At 35.2% G+C, this 17,499-nt stretch overlaps 3 protein-coding genes across 3 annotated transcripts; all 3 read left to right on the top strand.

The window, feature by feature from the left end:
- Window positions 1-1,396: 1,396 nt before the first annotated feature.
- On the top strand, window positions 1,397-10,101 carry LOC149733813 (serine/threonine-protein kinase DCLK3-like). The gene is made up of 18 exons (XM_089880810.1): window positions 1,397-3,168; window positions 3,505-3,644; window positions 3,704-3,730; window positions 4,150-4,305; window positions 5,247-5,326; window positions 5,508-5,616; window positions 5,686-5,852; window positions 5,908-6,075; window positions 6,148-6,330; window positions 6,445-6,664; window positions 6,721-6,837; window positions 6,895-7,008; window positions 7,124-7,301; window positions 7,549-7,655; window positions 8,076-8,222; window positions 8,677-8,809; window positions 8,922-9,089; window positions 9,323-10,101. Exons 1-18 carry the CDS (start codon window positions 2,013-2,015, stop codon window positions 9,529-9,531), a joined length of 3,579 nt encoding a protein of 1,192 aa, XP_089736936.1. The 5' UTR covers window positions 1,397-2,012; the 3' UTR covers window positions 9,532-10,101.
- A 372-nt stretch (window positions 10,102-10,473) lies between these two features.
- LOC149733812 (WD repeat-containing protein 74-like) lies at window positions 10,474-12,018 on the top strand. Its single transcript, XM_089880826.1, has one exon. It carries the CDS (start codon window positions 10,526-10,528, stop codon window positions 11,639-11,641), a length of 1,116 nt encoding a protein of 371 aa, XP_089736952.1. The 5' UTR covers window positions 10,474-10,525; the 3' UTR covers window positions 11,642-12,018.
- On the top strand, window positions 11,983-14,625 carry LOC149733811 (vesicle transport protein GOT1B-like). Its single transcript, XM_089880840.1, has 5 exons — window positions 11,983-12,158; window positions 12,619-12,710; window positions 13,153-13,331; window positions 13,577-13,658; window positions 14,173-14,625. The coding sequence occupies exons 1-5, from the start codon at window positions 12,134-12,136 to the stop codon at window positions 14,209-14,211; spliced, it is 417 nt and encodes a 138-aa protein (XP_089736966.1). The 5' UTR covers window positions 11,983-12,133; the 3' UTR covers window positions 14,212-14,625.
- The last annotated feature ends 2,874 nt before the right edge of the window (window positions 14,626-17,499 follow it).

The following is a 17,499-nucleotide window of genomic DNA, read 5'->3' as shown; positions in this document are numbered from 1 at the left end:
GTTTATTATACTTATATAATTCTTTTATTCATATCAGCAAAGCTTAATATAGATTTCAACAGCAATCGAGTTTGTTAATTTTAAACTTCAAAACTTCAAAAGTTTTGCCTGCAAATCTCAGATTAAAAATTCTAACCAGCAGATGGCAGTATAGAGCAAGGGGTTTTGTAAAATATTAAAATCACTTCAGTAAGGAGAAAAGACATATCTACTTGAGTAACAAGATGTTAGTTACAATGTAACGATGTTACGTAATTGTTTAACGAGAGATTTCAACTCTTGACTTAATCTTGTTTGTCATTGGGATGTAACTGTAGCAACTTGTCCTTCAAAATTATTTCAACTAAATTTTCCCACCATTGCCTTTTAATGTTACACTTACACAACTATAGAAAGTTGGTCCATTTATTTGAAGATTTATTTTTCAAAACAATTTTCGGGGGGTTTAAAGCTAAGCAAGGTGCAAGAGGTTTAGTTTTACTTTTGAATATATTTTGGAGCATTGGAAAATTAAAAGGATGGTGGAAAAGATAAACCTTCATAGGCCAAAGTGGAATCAACATATTCCAAACTTTAATAGAAGAATCCGGTTGCTTGGTCATGCGTGTCAAGCTTGTCACGTGATCAAGAAGAAAAAGGAAACAATGAATGAAATTTTAAATAAAAAGCCATCCTACAATCAAAGAAAAACTCTTAGAAAAAAGAGAAGCCAAGTCAAGAAGAAAGAAAATTCTGTTCCAAAATATGCTCAGACATTTAGAATTAATGGAAAATTAGATTGTATTTCTCCATTGAACAATGTACAGTATAACAGAGCTGGCCCCCAAAAAACAGCCAATGTTCAATCTTCACCACCACAAATGGTCACGCATGCTAGATGTAAGTCACCAGAACAATCAAAGAGATCTATCCCACCTAGTGATCAATGTAATACAGGTTGTCTGTCAGATGAGCACTCAAGAAATGGGTCAACATGTTTGGCACCAACTTTGGATCAAAAAAGTTTGCCCAAACATGACTTTGTCCGTTTTCCTAATAGAGAAAAAATCAGGAATGGTTTTCCAGATAACCAAAGTGAGAGAACTATCTTCAGCAGGCCTTATGCACCAAGGCATTGTTGTTTAGTGCCTCTAGTACCTGCATGTTGTGTGACATGCATGCTGCAGTGCTGTCATTCCTCACAAGGTAAAATTCTTAAAGTGCTAATATAATAGGAATGCAAAATTTTTAGCATTTATTTTGTTGCAGTACATTGAGGTAAATGATAATATGAAAGGTGCTTCATTTGCAATAATAAATCAGAAATAAGGAAAACGTTTCATGTTCACTCTTCAACATGCTGATTTAGGTGAAAATATGTTCAATCCATAGAGATTAAAAAGATTGGCTACCGATTCATAACTTGAATAACTTCATTGCAAAATAATCTTAACATAAAAATTAGTGACGCTGCATGAATTTTAGACGTGAGCATGCAACATGAAATTATAAAACGGTATCCTCACGACTCCTATAGACCGCTGTTAATTGTTTAAAACACAATCAAAATAATTGGATATTATTTGCTAAAGGTGTTCCATCTTCCGCCACCCTACTATTACTATATAGTGGCTTATTTTCTCATTTTTTGGTTACCCGGCCATTCGTGATTTAATTTTGTTTGTTCACTTTGCGGTTGCTGTTATTACGAATGGTGGTCGCCTTTTAAGTGGTACTCCACGTGCCACTTGCTGTCTATGATGAAACTAACAGCGAACGAGTGTTATCGATTGATACTCTTCATATATTCGACACACCATCCAACACTGTAATTCAGTCGCCCTTAGCAACTACTGTGGCATAAGTTGGCAGTTTGAATATTAGTTCAAAAACAAGTTATTTGAATTGAGTGTAGTTTGTAGTGGCTAGTGTTGGAATTCTTGGTTGTATTTTAGATCGTGTTTCTTCGGGCTTTGTGATCTAGTCTTGTCTAAGTTCAGGTCATTTACAGTTTTTAAGTATATTCTTGAGTTATGGTGTTGAATTTATCTCTTTCTGGAGATGGACCCCCTGCATTTTCGCCTGTGGATGATTCAGGGAATAGTTCTGACATTCAAGGAAACATGAACAGCACAACTTCTGCTGGGGCAGCTGTACCAGTGTTAAGAATGGTGGTTACAAACCCCCCTGTCAGCAGGCGTGCCTCAACAAGCCAGTCGGTCCCACCATTGGACTTATCACAAGTGGACAAGGCCACTCCTACAACTACGAAGGATGAAATACGGCCAGGCCCACTACCAATGTCCGCAGTTACCTTGAAAGATAAACCTCTAACATCAACACCAATAGCTCATTTATCCAGAAAACCACAGTCTGAGCATGGAAAACCAAAGTCAACCTCCAGAAGTTCCAGAAAATTTCTTTTCAGCAAACCTATTCATGAAAGCAATCATTCTTCAGTGCTGCAAAGGTCAATACCTAAAAACCACAACCCACATCCAGCCTTACACGGCCAACGGTCGGAAGATGACTTCACTGACACCACAGTGCAAAGGTTTTCCAGCAGTTACGATGATTTTGAAGAGATTCCTCCCCGAAAAATTGAGCTTCGACAAGTTCCACCAAGACTTGAGAGGAACACTTCTTCTTCCACTTCTTCATCTGGCTCTCTCCTCGAGAAGACACTTCGATCTAGTCCTTACAATCAAGTCTTAAAAGTGAACCAACCTATGGACTCCAAGAAGAAAGCAGCAATGAAGCCAGCAAACCAGACAAAACACAAGCAAAGAAGCAATGATGGAGATAGTGCAGCACATTCGCGCAGAAGAGTAAAGTCTATTCCTTCCTACAACAAACAACACACAGTACCTAAAGTTGCTCAAGCACAAAGAGCAAGGATCTACAGCTCTTCTGAATGCAAGCCAAAAAACTCAAAAACTGACAAGTTGAGATCTTTTATTTTATTGGACGATTCAAATTCGTCTTTATTTGAAGCCAACCAATCGTACGCCAGAGGGGTCCAGTCTGCGTTTCTTCAACAGCGGCGGTTTGCCGATGAAGACAGTGACATAAGAAGCAGTGCAACTTCAAATACATCCAATGTGCTAAGCGGGGGTTTGATCTCTCACCCCTCAGCTCACCATAAAGTTTCTCTTTGTCAGTTTTCAGAAGATGTAGAGGTTATTGAGGGTAAACGATGCAGATTCAATCTCGTGTTTGTTATTTTTCTCAACCAAACGTAATATTTTTTGCTTTTCTGCTGATAATCAAAAATTCAAACAGTTGTTGTCAATTTGACCAGTGGGGAAATTTTCGGCGAATCAGAACATGTTATAAAGTCCCCAGTCATACTATTCGCTTTTTTAATGCTGTACTTGGTTGCAGTATTTCTAGGTTGCAGTTTTTTTAAGTATTGAAGTTATGGGCCCACTCTGGCTCAAATCCCAGGTTTCCCTGCCATTCTTTGCAATAGGACCTCACCCATATAGAATTTCTGCATTTAAAATTTAACATTATCATTCACAGGCCACCGTATCCCAAACTACCCCGGAGGAGCATACTACGACACAGATAGCAGCTTCCCACACACAAGTATTGCAACAGCGAGAAACGGAATGCGCTCCACCTTTCCACCTAGCAGTCGAAATATGTTCAACAAATCACAGGTAAGTGACGAAGCTATGCAAAACTTTTTTCAGTAACTTAATCATGCCATACCTTGCAGCCGGACCATAGATCTGTTAAACAAAAGGTAAGACAACATTTTTCTTCTTTAAACTTTATTTTTCTTTTTAAGATTTTGTAACCTCTTTTTTAAAATTTAAAAAAAATATATAAATTATTGGAACTGTGTACTGACTGTAATGAATTTTATGTCTTAGGTGTTAAGCTCTCTAGAATGTATTATTATTACATATTAATATAACCTATAACTATATATAAATTTAATAACATATTATGAAACTGTATTGACCTATGACTAAAAGGGCCTACATCTTAAAACTTTAAAAAAAGCTAAACTTTTAACAAATTTATAACATATCATGGTTTTAATTCCTACCTAAAACTTTTTATCACAAGACTTCACTAGCCAAAATTTTACAAAATAATAAGATAGATTTAGATTTAATTCTTACCCAAATCCATATTTTTTTTCTAAAATAACAATAGCACCGGCCAATGACGTTTGGTACGGCCCCAAGAACCGATTACTCCCACACCACCCACCCCGATAACTCACCCATGAAACCCAAGGTAGTCACCGTGGTTCGAGCCGGCCAGATCCGTCCTCATAAGAAGATAACCATTCTTCTTAACAGGAGAGCTGTGAGTAGAATTTTTTATTTTTATTTATACGAGTGAGGTCCTACAGTGGGGAAGGCATAGGGATCTGAGATTACGCTATTGGATTCACAATTGATTTACTTTCTATATACAGGCCTGAGGATTGGTATGTCTGTAAATGTTTAGAAATATGTTATACCATAAATGAAGTTCATATTTTGTACAAGTGAGGTCCTACATTGTGGCATGCTATAGAATCTGAGATTTTTATACTATGGGGTCTGAGATTTTTATATTTTTGCACTATGCAAGTAAAATCCTTTCCGCTAGGGGATCTGGGAGCCAGAGTTAAAACAATTCACCTAGGGTTCTACAAATGATTAATGACCACTGTGTTGGTGTAACGTTCGTTAAGTGTCTTGCCCAAAGATACATTTGCACACCAGTGTTAACATCCAACCCTGTAATTTAAAAGCATCCAGTCTGGTAATTTTTAACCGGTAAAATATCTTTTGTTTATGATACAAGTGCCTTACCACTTAGCCATGGTTCTATAGTTGATATTTACTTGTTATGTCAGGGCCTGAGAATGTTTGTAAATGTTCAGAAATCCTTTCTACCATAAATTGTTCAACCTTGTTGCTAATGCAAAGCTTAAACATTTGAATGAATGAATGAAATTTATTTTGTCTCTTCGGTCACGATAACGAAGAACAAGAGAGTTGACAAAAAGCGAAAAGAGGGGTAGTAACGGTAAAACAACAGTTGTTAAAACACGCTTGTTGATAAAAAAGAAAGAAATAATGTTTTGGATAAAAGGCGTGACCGTTACACCCTACAGACGATACAAAATTTTACCTCATTAACTTATTTCCTTTTAAAGTCAATAACCAAAATTCTGTTCATTCTATGTTTAAAAGTTTGTGAGGGTGTGGGAGTTTGAAAAAGGCAGATTTTAACTTTAGGATTTTATTTTCACACAGGTTCAAACATATGAACAACTTGTCTCTGATATTTCTGAAGCTCTTGGTCAACCTAAGTGGAAAAATGATCACATTAGACGGTAAACATTATTTAATGAATTGATAATATATAAGTAAAGGATCTAGCCATAAATGTTTCAAAATAAAACAGAAAGTTCTTAAAATTTAGGTTTATTTGTTTAATGAAATTCCATTAACTTTTTAATAACAACATTTTTTTTGGTGTAGTTTCACAGAAAATATTTTGTGTTAATTTGGCAGGTTATACACTTTAAAAGGCAGGGAAATACGTTCCGTGTCCGATTTCTTCAGGGAAGATGATGTTTTTATCGCTGTCGGACGTGAACAACTGACTACCATGGATGTACAGGTTGGTTGTGATGTCATAAGTGTTATTGTGATGTCATAGTTGGTGATTTTGGTGTATTTTTATGTACAGGAAGTTCTGCAAGAGTTATACCCTGATTCACCATATGCTGAAAGCCTTATTAGGCAGAACCTGCAAAAAGCATATCGTCAGCAAAAACAGGGGCGTAGGGGGTTCCCTGAGCAAGGCAAGGGGTCAAAATCAGACTCCGGTCTTGGGGATTCAACGGAGGGTGACAGGTGGGTAGAGTTGGCTGGGTTTTGTTTATTGGGGTTAACTCTAATCTCTGCACAGAAGGTTCCAGAACGATGGTGGATATAGAGGACCTGGGGCTGGCCGGGGAAGGGCTGCTCATATTGTCTCTGAAAGGAGACGGTTTCAGGAAGAGGAGAGGATTAGAGCGAAAAAATGGGAGCGGGGAAGATGGGAGAGGGAGCAGGAGGAGCTGGATGAGGAGTTACGGTAAGAGGACTGGAGGGTTAGGATGTTGGATGATTGGGGTTTTCATTTAACATATTTTGACTTTGGTTTCAGGCGTCGCCATGGTAACCGAGATCCTGTAGATGACGAAGCCTCTGCAAGGGAACGAGAGAGAAAAAAGAAAGAGAGGATTCAGTGGGAAGCTGAGGAGCGTGAGAGGCAGAGGAGGAAGCAAGTTGAAGATGAAGAAAGAAGGAGAAGAGAGACGGATGAAAAACGAGAAAGAGATCGAATCCGGTGGGTTGAGATAAAAAGTTTATATATTTTTAAGTATTCACTTATTATTACAATGATTTTGTAAAATGTGGGTTTTTGTTTTATTTGGAATTTATAACATTTACTGGTTTGCAGGAGAGAAAGGGAGGCAGAAGAAAGAGAAAAAATTAAACGCCTTGAACAAGATTTAAAGAGAGAGAAACTGAAAGAGGAAGCAGAACGTAAACGGAGGCATCGGGAAGAAGAGGAGAAACAAAGAAGGAGGAGAGAAGAAGATGAAGAGAGAAGAAGGCGGGAAGAGCTTGAAAGAGAAAGGAAAAGGTTGGAGGATGAGAAAAGACAATGGGAGGAAGAGGTGGGCAGTGATAAGGTTATTTGTTTGATTGGTTTGTAATGTATTTGGTGATGTAGAAACGTCGACAACGGGAAGAAGAAGAAAGGAGGAAAAATGAGGAGAGGGCAAGACAAGAGCAGGAGAAACGGGAGAAAGCAAAGAGAGAAAGAGAAGAAGAGGAAAGGAGAAGAAAAGTGAGTACTTACCACACGTGGGTTGGGATGAAAATTAATTTGTTGTTTTTATGTTAGGAGGAAGAACGACATCATCATGACGATTATGACAAGAGTGAAAAAACTTCACCTACTCATTATGGACAGAAGAGTGATGACACCGATCGTATAAGAAGGGTGCAAAAGTTTAAAGTATGATTGAAACAAAAATCATTTTCGTTTAATAAACAATAAATATTATACAGCTCAATGTCTTAAGTATAATTCTTGTTATACACCTTACTATATTATATTAACCTTTTCCCAGGCACCAACTCGTACTATTATGGCACGAAGTAATATTGAAGCGAGATATGAGATCGGCAAAACTATCGGAGATGGTAACTTCGCTGTGGTGAAGGAATGCAGATTGCGAAACACTGAATCGGAATTTGCGATGAAAATTATCGACAAGTCGAAACTTAAAGGAAAAGAAGATATGATAGGTATGTGATGGTTTTAAAGCTAATTTTAGTGGCTGTTTTATTATATGTTCATTATAATAATAACTTTATTTGTCTCTTCAATTACGGTCACCAAGATTTTGAAATATTTTAAAGGACAGGTTATAGTGAACAAACTGTTGCTTACATTTAGAAATATATGTTTACATTTAACTAGAAGAAAAATAGGCGTGGTCGCTACACCTGGCAGACAAACGAGCCATTTATGTTCATTAAACATATTTAACAGAAAATGAGATTGCCATCATGAAGAACTGCCACCATCCAAACATAGTAAGGTTGATTGAGGAATTTGAAACTGAGAATGAGATCTATCTAGTGTTGGAATATGTTAAAGTAAGCAATAATTCTAGTTTAACCATTTTATTTTTAATTTTTAGTGTCTGCCAAACTTTTTTTAATAATGAAATATAGTAATACAAGATGTTTTGTGTTTTTATTCTGTGTTTTTATTTTTGTTTTTATTCCATTTGGTAGTAAATTAACAATATTTACAGAATTATATGACGTTATCATCAAAACGCCATAGGAGTACTGTAACTTAATAAAATACCATTAGGAAATATGGGATAATATGTGCTAGCATATCTATCTTACCTCAACATTTTGAATATTTATTTAAAACGCTTTAAACTGTCTAATTTAAAAAGTAATCATGTTTTTTTGGGGGGAAACTATTTATTTACTTTGAGATTCAATCATATTTTGCAGTACTGTATAACAACAAGTTTTTCTAAACACGTTCTAATATTGCAGGGTGGTGATTTATTTGATGCTATCACTGAGAGCGTAAAGTTTACCGAACGAGACGCAGCAAACATGGTGGCCGACCTTTCCGAAGCTCTTGCTTTCCTTCACTCTAAGAACATCATTCATAGAGATCTTAAACCCGAGAATTTATTGGCAAGTTTCGGAAATGAAATTTTTGCTGTTTTAATTTATATCGAATTAGTTGGAGTCACCCTGGTTTAGGATAATCGGCCAACTGTGGTCGAACTCTAAACTTAATCTAAGATTCCATGACATAGACATACCCTGTCTGTGGACCTTATATATATAGGTAAACATAACCTACAAATTTACATGGTTACTCATAAGCTGGCACGAGGTCTAGAAAACAGAACATCTGTGTTTATATACCAATTGTCGTTTACCGTCCATGCGAGGATAAAGCAAGTTAATTTCACTTATTCATTCAAATAATTTTAATGATTTAAATTTTTACTCATTTTGTTTATACTTTCCAAAATTGCGTAATGACCAACAGGTATACCTGACAGTCTTGATGTTAAAAACACTAAAAATTTATAATACATAACACAAAACCTTTTATTTTAAATTTCTGTTTAACTTCCAGGTTTCCCGCAACAAAGACGGCAGCATGACTCTGAAACTTGCCGACTTTGGACTCGCAATGGAAGTCACTGAACCTATCTACACAGTGTGTGGAACCCCTACTTATGTAGCACCAGAGATCCTAGCTGAAACAGGTAACAAAAATGTTTGTGTGGCAGAATTTCTATTAGTTCACTAGCTGAAATATGTTTGCAAACGTTTTGAATTTTTTTTTTTTTTTTTTTAAAAAACTGAGTTTTTACCTAGGTTATGGGTTGGAGGTTGACATGTGGGCTACTGGTGTCATCACCTACATCCTGCTCTGTGGATTTCCTCCCTTTAGGAGTTTGGAGCGGGACCAAGAGGAACTTTTCGAGATCATCCAACTTGGGGACTATGAGTTCCTTTCTCCTTACTGGGACAACATATCAGAAGGTATGGCTGGAGTATCGAGAGTTTAATTGTATAATATGTGGGTGAGGTCCTACAAAGTGAGTTTTATGGCTAAGTTTGCCCATTGCCCCAAAAATATATTAATTTACCTTGAATTAATGCCTATTCAGCCACTGTTCGAATTCTACATTTCAGTGGTTTTTATTTTAGTTGGTACCATGTGTATGTAAACATTTGGGTTGGTTTGATTATGTTTGCTTTTGCTCCTATTACAGCTGCAAAAGACCTGATCCAGAGGCTTCTAGTGGTAGACACAAAACGTCGTTACACAGCAGAGCAAGTGCTTTCTCATCCATGGATTCAAAGTGAAGGTACATACAAAGGTCCAAACCTACAGCGTGAGATCACCATGAACTTGGAAAAGAATTTCGGCGACCGTAACCGCCGCAAAGCCGGCTTTACCCAGCCAGCCGCCGTCCATTAAATGTTTAATGATACAATAGTGCATTCCACTTTATAACACCCACCAGTTCTATAGTTCTATTTGTAACAGTGCCTTTTGTTTCAATTTCCTGAGCTTTTCGTAATATTTTTTGTATTTTCTTGTTTTTCCCTCCTCATGACATCATATGTTCCAAACCATTGTGATGAAACAATGGGCCAAAGTCTTCAATTACTTTTTGCTCACTGCTAGGTTACACACTTTTTGTTCACTGCTAAAGTTTTGCAATTCCACTTCACGCCTGAGTAATTTTCCAATCAGCTGATGGTGCTGCGTAAAATGAGCAATTTTTTATCAACTTTTTAATTCATATATCTTAATCACTTTTTTACGCAATCCAGTTGCTATGTCGATCTGTTGTATTTATTAAGCAATCGTGCCTTTGGTGCATTTTGGTATGAAGCATAATTTTGCACAAAGACTCGTTTTAGTTTTTTCTTTTTATTACACACGACCTAATGTACCACAAGTGCCCCGTAGTGTAATTATGTAGAGAACCTTTTATTTTTGACATAAATTGTTAAAATAAATTAAGTCTATTGGCAACCTTAATTGACTACAGTTATTTAAATTAATCCTACCTAAAATCTATTAATTAAAAATATAGTGTTAAAAATCAGGCGAAAATAAAATTTCAGTGGAAAAATAACTTAGCAGGGACCATTTAGGTTTCCTTACAGTTGCTGTGCATACTTTAGGAAGGCTACCATAGAAACATTATAAAGCGTAAAGTCCACGTTGTGTTTTTAAGCATTTGTGTATGCAGGTACGTAGGTAGTATTTAAAATTAAATAGGAAGGATCAAATTTATTTAAAATTGCACCAACATTCTGCTCGATAGTTGTATGGTGCTTTTATAGAAATTTTAGACCGAAAAATGTAGTATTAAGGTTTGTACGTTTTTTTTATTCCTATAAACATTTTTTGGTAAAATTTGAACATACTTCATAGATAATTTAACTCTTTTATTTAGATAATGGTGGAAAATAACGGCTGTGGTTCTCAGAACAACGTCTGGGTTGGATCTGAGACTGGCCTACTTAAATCTGTGAACCTTTGTAAAAAGCTAGCAACTAACCACTACGATAAGGATAACTATGGAAAAGAACATGAAATTCAACGTATTTGTTGGGAGTATGAAGATCGGTCTGTATTGTATACTGCACATAAAAACGGGGTTGTGAGGAAGCTGGAAACAGCTAATGGAGGATATGTTGATTCGTTTCAAATACCTGAAATGGAGGGAAAAATTGCTGGTCTGGCCAGACTGGACTCAAATTTCATTACCTGCACTTCTAATGGCGATTTAAGACTGTGGTCTAATGAAAATGAAAGCTTGGCCAGCAGCAAGGCTGGTGATAATGTTTTGTGTATGGACTTAAACAGTGAACTGCAACGAGTGGTTACTGGGGGAAAAGAAAATCTTCTTAAACTGTGGGATTTAAATAAACCAGAGCAGCCAATATTTAAAGCGAAAAATGTGCGGCCTGATTGGCTGGAGCATAGGGTACCGGTGTGGGTTACAGGGTTAAAATTTATACCGAATTCAAATAAAATCTTATCTATAACTGGTACTCATAATATAAGAGTGTTTGATCCAAAATCAAACACAAGGCGTCCAGTTTTGGAGACCAGTTATGAAGAATATCCACTCACCGCAGTTGATATCGTTGCAAGAAATCCAAATCAAGTTATTGTCGGTAACACCCATGGTGATGCTGCTATGTTTGATATGAGAAAAATAAAACATGTTGCTCGCTGCTACAAAGGTTTTGCAGGAAGCATAAGGGAGATCAGATGTCATCCAAGCTTACCATACTTTTTCTCATGCAGCTTGGATCGACACCTAAGAGTTCACCATGAGCGATACCCAAAGGTTGAGCATAAAGTTTATCTAAAGTCGCGACTGACTTGCCTTCTTGCCACTGATGCAGAACTAGAAGTCAAAAATGATGAAAAGGAACCGGAAACTGAAAAAAGGAAAACAGAAAAAGATGTTTGGGACGAACTAGATGATGCTGACAGCAGCGAAAGTGACTCTGAGTCTGATAATGATTTATTACCGAGGAAAAAGAAAAAACAAACTTCCTAAGTGTTTGAGTTATATGAAAATGCTGTTTGACTATTCTCATTTTTTTAAACTTATCAATAAAATTGTTTATTTCATAATGAAAAGTTAAAATTAGAATATAAATGTTGGTTTAGCAAATTGAGAATATTGTTTAAATTTAGCTGATTTCTAAGTCAACTTACATCAAGTAATCTCAATGTGGGCAAAGTGTAACTTCTGCTTTGTTGACATTATTCTAAACCCAACAAAACAGACTTTGAACCTTTCATATTAAACGCGTTACTACAGTGGTTACCAATTAACCTATGTTATGTTGGCTATATTCATTTTTTAAACACACTGCCCTTTGAAATGTAAGGATCTGCTGTTTTGATCAATAATGGTTCCTAATTCTATAGGTTTCGTGAAGTACATTTTAGCTTTCTTTTTGTATTAAAATTTGAGACCAGAATTCACAAAAAAAGTGGAGACGAGAAATTAATCTGTATACCTGGATATTAAAGTACCAGCAATATGTTGTCTGTAACTGACAGTCAAAGTAAGTATATATATGCCACATGTATACATTTATATTTGAACCTGTGCAATTATTTATGTGTATGGTTGGTATTCAAATTCTAAATAAAAAAGTGGTCTGAACTCTGAAGTAGATACTAGATAGGTCAGTTTCAATATAAAGTATTGCACAGTAATATTATGGTTGATTAACTGGAGGATACTAGTTCCAAAGCTTCGGTTTTAAGTAATTAAAAACATAAGTGTTAAACTTTGGGTAGGCAGGCATACCCTGGAATTTTCTGCACTGCATTCATCAGTAAAAATTAGAACCAAAAAGTTAGTATTATTGTATTGTCTCATAGGTTTATGGACGTTAATGCTGGATTCCCTAACTGCCAAACACATCCAAATATAAAACAGCAAAAATAAATTATTTTTTTGCAAAAAAATGACAGTTTTATTTAACAGATTTTTGATGTGTGTTTGTGATTATATTTCAGAAATTGGTATTGGTCTGACTGGGTTTGGAGCATTCTTCTTATTTCTTGGTATGATATTTTTCTTCGATAGAGTTCTCCTTGCATTTGGAAATGTAAGTTATATATGTATTTGTGTGATAATGGTTGGTTATTTGAAAATTCACCACAAACTAACATGGCAGTGTGAGTAGTATACATACGACATAACATGTGGATAGGTACATGTATAGCATCTATACACAGTAATTTTGTGAGTATTCAAACTCTTAGTTGTTTAAAGGCAGGAACAATTGCTTAGATTTATATTGTGCAGAGTATGTAAGCCTATCCAGAGAGTTTTAAATTATATTTTTTTGTGTAGGCTCATCCTGAAAGTTTTTGCAGCAACCTCTAAATTTTACAATTTTAAAAGCAATTAATCTCTAAAAATTCTATGAAAAAAACACCTTTACAGTTAACACATTTTATTGTCACAACCCTGGACTTATGCTACTCAGCAGACAAGCCAGACATATCACTAAAATTACACTTTTGAAATTTTTCCTGTTCTTTTAGTTACTTTTCATCAGTGGTTTATCATTTATCATTGGCCTTCAAAGAACTTTTAACTTCTTCTTCCAACGCCACAAAATAAAGTCAAGCGGATTTTTCTTCACTGGTATTTTTGTGGTTCTATTGGGGTGGCCACTTATTGGAATGCTTATTGAAACTTATGGCTTTTTTCTCTTATTCAGGTAAACATGAATTTTATATATCATATGGTATACTTTAGGCCTATATGCGCTTAGGCTAGAAATATATTGTAATATGATATACAACATTTGTTATTGTAATCATATTGATAAATAAAAAACTATATAATGAATAAATATATCAAATTTATATTTTGGTGGACCCTGATTTTAGCAGTTGTATAAAAGTAAACGCTACAGCATTTAAGTAACATATGTATATATTAGGATTTTTTATTTGCTTGCAGTGGTTTCTTTCCCGTAATTATTAACTTCTTAAGAAGAATTCCTGTAATTGGTCGAATTTTTGACATTGCTATTATTAACAAGGTCAGTAGCATTTTAAGTTATGCAAGGAAAGCATGCAAAAACAAAATATTGTTCTGGATATTTTTTTATAAACTTTGTCTTACCATATGAATATGATCTGTGTGTGGAACATATTATAGCTGTGCCTGTGTTGCAATAACTCTACCCATTTCTAGAAAGGATTTTGATAAATATTGAGGAAAAGAACATTCTATAAACTTAGTTTATCCTAGGGTGTTGCAAAAATGACATTTGTTACAACATAAATGTTCTGTTTCATACACCTCATGCCCATTTACAACCTTATGGAACTGTGTGTTTTTTTTGACGGTTTGACAATTTAGACAACTCATTATTAAGTTACCACTAGGTTGAGGGAATTGCCACTAAGCGTCTTGCCTAAAGATCAGAGGATGCATAGCATTGGTAGGGTGACAACCTTAACTTGGGTTACAGGCAGGCACGCTAACCACTGTCACAGCGTTAAAGCCGTTAATAAAATACTATTACTAAACATTGAACATTTTTATTTTAGTTTGCAGAAAAGCTGGAAGGGCAGCATCCAATGGTTTGACCTCTTGTAAAACTACAGCTGGTGATGTTAAAAAACTTTGGAATTCTTCAGATTGAATTCAATTTCCAGATTTCGTTTTTTCGAAACTTTTTGAATATTTTTCGTTTTCCCAACTTTTTGAAGTTTACAGATTTTAGTTACTTTGCTGCTAGGTGGCAGCAGTGCAATATACCGTGCAACATGTTTAAAAAAGAATTTCAAATTTCTGTATCGTTTTTGGGTGTATTGGTTGACAACGTTATGAAACAGTATATTTGCTTGTAAATTTTTTCTTTAAATATTGGTACAGATTGATCCTTTTTAAAATTTTAGTATTTTTCTGAGGAGTACATTGTAAGAATGGTTAAACGGTAATTTAAATAAAGTAAGATTGGTGTAAAGTAAATATAATAAAGCTTATTTTTATAAACTTAATTATTGTTGGAATTGTTTCTCACTTTATACATACAGTGTGTAAACCAACCAAGATATTTTGTTAGAACCAGTTTAAGTTAGCATAGTGGCAGCTTAAGTTACAACGGAAATTAGTTTGAGTATTGTTGGTAATCGAGGGACAACTAAATCCATTATATGTGTTATAAAAAAAACATCCGTTTGAGTTGATTAATTTAGACTTCCTTTTTAAGATCCTTTTTCGTTGAACAGTTGTTCTTAAGCAATATCCCCAAAGTGGTTAATGCACCTGCTTCTACCCAAGAGCTTACGGGTTCAAAGCTCTGCGCTGCTACCATTGTGCGCGAATCCTTAGATGAGAGATTTAACGACAGTTACTCCAACCCAGAAACCAGTATTCCTTATAGGTTGTCTAAATTGTCAGCCATACATTACAAAAATATCCCTAAAAAGTATTACCATCACAATGATATATGTGATAATTCGTAGGCATGCAGAAAATGCGTGAAAAAGAAGACCTGTGTTATAACAACTGTGCTTGCTTAACAACGACTGGATAAAAACATACCTACATGGCCACTTACGTGCCCAATAAATGTACCGGAATTTTGCGCCACCTACAGGAAAATAGTATTTTCATTAAATCTTGAAATACGAGCGAAGCAGAACGAACCTGAATTTGAAGTTAAGAGTGTTTATTTTGACCATATTTGTCGTAGAGATGTTTCTACATTATACTGCACCAGAACTAGTTTATGTTTAATTGAGTCTGTATCGTCAGCTACAATTCCTATAGTTTGACTTTGTTTTTAGCGTTTTGCAACACTCTATTTTTTAAATAGTCTAAACCATTCGTAAGAACGTTTATAGTTGTTTTTTCCTTCTTTCGCAACTGTAATATCTAATGTATTTACACCTGTGTTTTATTCCTCAATATTTTATACAGAAAGAGAAGGGTGCAGATTCAGAATGCACCGTGCAGTTAATTAGCTGTTTGTAGCCAATGTTTTAGTTGTTATTTCCAATTAAGAATTATTATACAAATATAAATTTATGCCAAAACAATAAATAAAACCAACTATCTCTGTCTATACCTATACAGGCCTTTGGTGCTGTGTAAGTAATTATGATTAAAAAAAATGGGCAACCCTCTTTGCAAAATTTTCAGATTTCCTCTTTTTTAGAAAAAAATCCTAGCACAGGCTATTAATAATAAATTTTGCCATATTAATCTTCAAGAAACGTGCATTTAAATCCAAGTGTTTTTCCAAAACCTGTTCAATCAATATCACAGTTGACCCACTTATATAACTGGCAAACTGGGCCTACTCACATTCACTCCACTAAAAACAACCAATCTGCAAAATATGACATTTCTGAAAATTTTGCATATGCGCAAGCTAGTTATTTTTTTGTGGCTAAAATGTAAAAATTGGTGTGAAAAAACAAACATTTCGTAACAACCTTAAGAAATAAGGCTATTTTGATAAGATTTGGTTCCGTTATTTAATTGATGCTCCTGCAACAAATTCTGAATTTCAGCACCTATTCTACAGACCAGCACCACAGTCTACATGTGTAATGTGGAAAATTATTTCCACCTTATCAAGCTATAGTAAAACTGTAGGGTAAATATTTACCTTGATTTTTAAATTCAAATGGATATTCTACTGGTAGAGTAGAGGTTTAGCAATTTGTCCGGCGCCGTGGCGTAGTGGTTAGCGCGCCTGCCTGTAACCATTAGGTAATGGGTTCAAGGCTCGTCGCTGCGACCATTGTGGGCGCATGTGTCCTTGGGCAAGACACTTAACAACAATTGCTTCAACCCAGTGGCCACTAATGGGTTGTCCAAATTATCAGCCATACATAAAAAAAATTAAAAAATCTAAAAAAAATAATCACCCACAAAGTAACATACATGGCAACTCGAAAGCTGGCACGAGGTGTTAAACCCGTGTGATAACGTCTGTCGTTTTCCGGCCACGCGAGGATAAAGTAAGTTACATTACATTACAAACAAGTGTTTAGTTTGCTTTCTAATCTTGGTTATGTACATTATTTGGGTGTGTTTCATGAACTGGAAAAATCAGGAGCACTGTTAGAAAGTGGTGTGTACGAAGGTTGGTAGAATTTAATGTTTAATGTTTGGCCTTCATTGAGAGAGTTTTTAGGTTTTTGTGATTTAAGCTTGGATTTGATAGTTGCTGATAAATTTTAATAAGACAGCACCTACTTTGGCTAACAATTACTTTTATAGGCCCATTGTATTCAATACAACTGCTTACAGTATTTTTAATTCTTTACACAACGGACAGTGTTATAAAAATTCTATTCTTAAACTTCCTTAACATTTAATTTGTAATTAAATTTATGCTAAAATCAACCATATAGCACAGCATAGGCTTAGTACTGCATTGGGTAAATCGCAATTTACCAAGAAAACTACCAATGTCATCAATCTAACCCAACTGTAAAATCAATGTGTAGAAAATATGCGGCAGTTATAATTCAAACGTTTTAAGTGGGTGTGTAGTATTCTCAAGTGTTGTTATCTGGTATCATCCATCACAGGAAACTACTACGGGACTCCCAAACCCCCTCCTGTCCCTCTCTCCCCTCCAATTGTACGAAGATCAAACTCCGCTAATGACCTTCCAGGGATGCATCCCTCCTCTGATGGGAAGAGGCGGAGGAACAGATCAAATATCGAACAACAGTCATCTTCTTCCGGTACTTCATTTAAAAGAATAATTTTATTGTAATATGTAAACTTTATAAGTTTGTTATATTCACTTTAATGCATTAATCTAAATGTATTGTTAATTGGTATACATTAATTTATTGATTTTTTTACTTTATTTATTTAATTTAAATTTTTATTCTTAATATGTTAAT

The sequence above is a fragment of the Ciona robusta genome, chromosome 7, assembly GCF_009617815.1.
Source record: "Ciona robusta chromosome 7, ASM961781v2".
NCBI classification, from domain to species: domain Eukaryota; kingdom Metazoa; phylum Chordata; class Ascidiacea; order Phlebobranchia; family Cionidae; genus Ciona; species Ciona robusta.
This window is presented reverse-complemented; position numbering and strand designations above follow the sequence as displayed.